At 46.1% G+C, this 5,207-nt stretch overlaps 1 protein-coding gene across 1 annotated transcript in view; it reads right to left on the reverse strand.

Annotated features, from left to right (window-relative positions):
- Positions 1 to 1,779: 1,779 nt before the first annotated feature.
- Positions 1,780 to 5,207, reverse strand: part of LOC143281467 (uncharacterized) — a 5,301-nt gene continuing 1,873 nt past the window's right edge. The window contains exons 2-4 of the mRNA XM_076586678.1: positions 3,875 to 4,460; positions 2,862 to 3,208; positions 1,780 to 2,392 (exon numbers count right to left, since the gene is read on the reverse strand). Of these exons, the coding sequence (XP_076442793.1) occupies positions 1,780 to 2,392; positions 2,862 to 3,208; positions 3,875 to 4,460 (1,546 nt within the window). The remainder of the gene's footprint in view (positions 2,393 to 2,861; positions 3,209 to 3,874; positions 4,461 to 5,207) is intronic.

Here is a 5,207-nt window from a genome sequence, read left to right on the forward strand (position 1 = left end):
CTCTCTGTCTCTGCCTCTTATTGAGAGACTGGAAAACGTCAGGTACACAATTCATGCAAATTGGGATCGTTCACTTACTCAAACCAGTAAACTGTTTTTTGTTTGTTTGGGGTTTTTTGTCTTAAGTTTTAAACGACAAAGCATACAACCACTTCTAAGATCCCATAACAATGCGGGCAGAGAATGCCCATGTTCTTTGTTCTAACACACACACACACACACACACACACACACACACACACACACACACATCTGTTTTCGCAATACAGCGCCTGTCGGAAACGATAATCATTCTATCACAAAAAAGGAAAAAATAAAATACGTGGTTTGATGTTGTTATCATTCTTACTAGTTGCGGGGATGCTTATAAAGGTATGTGTAGTTTTGTGCTGAAATATTTAACAATTTACAAGGACAGCAGAGACGATCAAGTGGTCACGAGAAGTCGATTAAAGGGAAGCAATCTTGTATTGTCTGTATTCTAAAGTTGTCTGATTGTGTCCCTTGCATTGGACATAAAAAGGACACACACGTACATCACGTGTGGGGGGAGGTGTGTGTGTGTGTGTGTGTGTGTGTGTGTGTGTGTGTGTGTGGTAGAGAGAGACAGAGACAGACACAGAGAGAACTGTGAGAGAGAACGGATGTAACAGCGTGTAGTTAATGTTTTGCGCCCATATAATTCGGTAAACCAGCCTTTCCCAAATGATTCCTCAGACTAACCAAAACTGTATAAAACTTTCGCAGACTCTGTCATAGTAGAAACACCACTCACTCGAAGCTTTGACATAAATATAATTAACATAGAGTAAAGAACTAAAACATCACATAGACATGTAATGTAAAATGATATGCTTTAACTTTAGAATGAGCATCCAGTTCTTAAAGTGCAGAAGTATACTTTAAAATGTGATAACCACGACCCCCCCCCCCCCCCCAAAAAAAAAAAAAAAAAAAAAAAAAAAAGTCAACTTCCCCTTTTTCTGCAGAAATATTGAAACCTTGCTGGCGACTTTTGCCTCTTCATTTCACAAAAAAAAATTGGACTTTTCTACTTATATCTTTTACTCTGCTGTTTTTCCCGACACCTCAGGACGAAAGACCATGGTGAAATGTTTTTGTCAGTACACGGTTTGATAATAGATGTACATACACAGATCAAAAGTGCACCTGTCTCTGGATCAATTCTAACTTGAAAACAAATTGTCATCATATTTATCAACATAGTCCACACCAAAGCCTCATCATCACCACGCATTTCATCAATGAAATACGAATGTCAAAATCAAAATGAAGCCCCACCCCACGCATCGCACAATCGAACAATATTACTTCAACGCAGCACCATTTTACTTGTACCAAAAATGGACAGGTTACAGAACTATCACTGATCCTGTCAGCAAAGCCCACTTCCTGACAAGACAACTGTCAGCATTAATCTGTGTTGGTGAACCATTTTGTTCGGATCAGCCACCCACATGATCATTTCAGCTCCGTGACTATTCCTATCATCACAGATACTAGTTCACAGCTTTAATCAAACTCCAACAGAGACCATGTTGATGTTTTACATGAAGGCATGCTGGCAATGACACACCATCAGGAGACGAGATCAGAAGTTTCAGACATGCGGCGCATTAAGTCTTTACGCAGGCATGTGTCAAGTCTTCAAACTGGCTTTATTTCACACGAAAGACAAGGAAGGGAACGTCCGGCTTTCAGCATCTCTTGAGAACGAACAGCGAAACAAAAACTGACACGTGCGCCATGTTCAACACGTCAGGATCCGTCATGCTCGCTGTCGTTCTTTGTCGCGCTCCGTTTCAACACAACAGCCGACAGAGTGTCCCCGGTACAGAGCCACGACCACACGGGACCTGCCGGCTTCACACCAGGGGAAGAAGTCCCATCAGCAGCACGTATCCTCAACGTTCCTCTCCGAGACCCCCCCGCCCTCCCGCACCTCACCAACCTCACCACCGCCGCTCGGAACGCACCGCCCTTGACGAAGAACACGAAGAAGTTGAGGGAGGCGCTGAGAGTGTCCAGCAAGTTGAAAGAGCGCATGTACGTGAGGTAAAGGTAGTGCTGTGACTGCAGGGCGTTGAACTCCGGCACGGCTTTCCGCAGCACGGGCAGCAGAGCCAGCGGCAAGGCCAGGAGGAAGAACAGCAGGGAGTAAGCCACCACCGCCACACACTTGCCTTTCTCCAGCTGGAAGAACTGTCTGCGGGAGGACGCTTGCTTCACCACGCTGTCCACGCTGCTGACGGTGCTGGAGAGGGAAGGACGTGTGTCCTGCTGACCACTGGGTGTCTGCTCACAGCTCTCCGCTCTGCTGTTCTCACGTGTGAGTACACAGCTGATGCTGCCACGGACTGAGGTGGAATACCTGAGCAGAGATAGGGGAAGACCTCATTTTTTAGTAAGTATGCGTCCGCATTACCTTCAATTTCAAGTAAAGGTAATCTCAGAACTTAATACTGTCATTATATTCTTTAAATTTGGAGAGATTAGCTGTTTATAAAACAATTAAAATCAACAAGGAAATAAGATGACCATCAAACATGGCCATTAACTGTACTGGAAGAAGAAACTCTGGGATATATATTCTGCCTCTGTGTGGAGATCAAATATTGGCCATTGACATGTAGAACCAATTTCGCCTGTGCATGAAATTATGCAACTCACCATTAAAGAACCTCCCAGCTTTGGAATATGGGTATTTAACATGCGCATGGAGATTACGCAACTCACCATTAAAGGAACTAACTTTGGAATGTGGATATTTTATCTGCGCATGGGGGCTATGAAGGGTATACATCACTGAATGAATCCACCACGGAACATAATTCCTCTACCTGTGCAGGGAAACCATGAGCGAGACGTTAGCCACGACCATGGCCAGCAGCGGGCAGTACTGGAAGAAACAGCTGCTGACGATGGCAAAGTCATCAAACAGGGGCCGGTGGTTCAGGTAGAGCGGCGTGTAGGTCAGGTAGCACGCGGTCTGGGGGAGCCCCTCCACCCTCCCGCAGCTCACCTCCCGCCTCAGCACCATGGGGCAGTTCAGGACCAGCACCAGCAGGCAGCACACGCCCACTAGCAGGCGGGGTCGTCTCAGGACCGCGGCCCTGCGCGTGCGGAAGAAGGAGGCGATGGAGAAGTAACGGTCCAGGCTCATCAGGGCTGTCGTCACGATGACCACCTGGCTCACAAGGTAATCAGGAGACGGTTAGCGAAGTGACAAGTCTGTTGTCAAAGGGGTCGTTGGTATGAGAGGGGTTGGGGAAGCTGTGGAATGTGCAGGTGAGTGTACGTTCAGCCACCCAATGCGGCAATGAAATAGAGTGCAGCGTGTTGGTGTGGATAATCAGTGAAACAATGGGCATTGTGCAAGTATGGAAAAAAAAGCTCGGTTAACTAAAAGGACGAAAAAAAACACAGGACAGTATAATTATCGTTGTCAATATTTTTTTAATATTCATTTAATAAGTATGGACAAGAGCTCAAGTAACTAAAATGACGAAGAAAAACACAGGACAGTATATTCTTATCGATAATTCAAACGTATTCAATTAACCAAGGATATAAGGCAGTGAAATCCATAGCACATTTTGCCAATATGGCTAATCTTAAGCAAATCAACTGTGCAGTCGAACACCGCGAACAATGGAGATTCTAAAGGAGTTCAGAAAAGCAGCAAAGCTTTGGATTGTATATGTGAATGCATGTATTTCAGGATCTACTCGAATACACCTGCATAAACATGTACTGATATATGCAAACACATATACACACCACCAACACCAGCACCAGCACCAGCACCCCCTCTGCCCCACATACAATCCCACACAAACAAAGCACCACAGACCTGTCGGATGCTGAAGGTGACGAAAATCGCGACGTCATACAGCCAGAGAAAATGCCCTGCCACTGAACGCAACGTCACCACGTACCGGACGACGATCAAAGCGACGAAGGCACAGACGACAAAGGCCAGATAGGCGATGTCGAAGGAGCACAGACACAGCATGTAGGTGTTGGTCACGCTCTTCCCCAGCCCTCGGAACACCTTGACAGCCAGCACGTTCGTGACGAGACCGACCACGGTGAAGACCAGCACGAGAAGGAGAATCACTCTGGAGAAGCGTCGGTACGTCTTCCTGCTGACGAGCCCTTTGCCGAGGAGTCGCCGATGATAGGGCTTCAGCTTCTTCTTGAGCTGTCTGTTGTTGGTCCACATGCCGCCCTTGGTGAAGAGCTCGGCGATCTCCGCGTCCTCCAGAAGATCGTCAGGAGAGGAGGAGGAGAACAGTGACGTTAGATCGGGACCCTTCCCGTTGTCACCGTCGCTTGAGGTGTCCCTGCCCATGTCGTCATCGTCCTCAGATGTTTTGTTTTGCTGGTCTGGAAAGTCCTGGCGGTGGGTCCGGTTCAGCTCAGGTCTTGGAGAGTACCTGTCCGAAGGGGAGATTAATAATATTTTTTTTAATCATTATGATTATCATGATTATGATCATTATTATCATGATCATCATTATTATTGTATTGTATTGTATTACTCCTTTGTCACATTAGATTTCTCGGGCTTCTCTCCCCAGTGGCAGCGCGTCGCTACAGTGAGAGCGCCATCCCTTTTTTGTTTTTTTTTTTTTCTGCCTGCGAGTGCAACTTTTTCCCCATTAAAGGACATTTTTCCTTCTCCCGAGTTTCGCTGGAAAATAAACTGGGTGTTTAGTCATTCAGATGATACGATAAAGCGAGATCTAGTGTGCAGCACGCACTTGCCGCACTGAAAAGAACCCATGGTAACGTAAGTGTTCTCTGGCAAATTCTACAGAAGACATCCACTCCAATAGGTATACAAGTATACGTACATGCCTACTAAGCGCGCTGAGTTATGCTGCTGGTCAGGCATCTGCCTAACAGACGGAATGTAGTATATATGGATTTGTCCGAACACAGTAACGCCTCCTTAAAAAACTGAAACTGAAAACTATCTCGCTGAGATTGCAAACTCTAAAGCGCGTAAGCTTAAATTCGGAGTCATTTGCACAACACGCTGCGTACCCGGGAAGAGACTACTGAGACTTGCCTTCAGGCGCTCGTCATTCGTTTCCTGTATCGTTCAGTCACCAACACGCACGCATATATACATGTTTTCCTTTTTTTTCGGGTACAGCCATTTTGTTGCCATGGGTTCT

This window comes from Babylonia areolata, chromosome 4 (assembly GCF_041734735.1).
Source record: "Babylonia areolata isolate BAREFJ2019XMU chromosome 4, ASM4173473v1, whole genome shotgun sequence".
Lineage (NCBI taxonomy): Eukaryota > Metazoa > Mollusca > Gastropoda > Neogastropoda > Buccinidae > Babylonia > Babylonia areolata.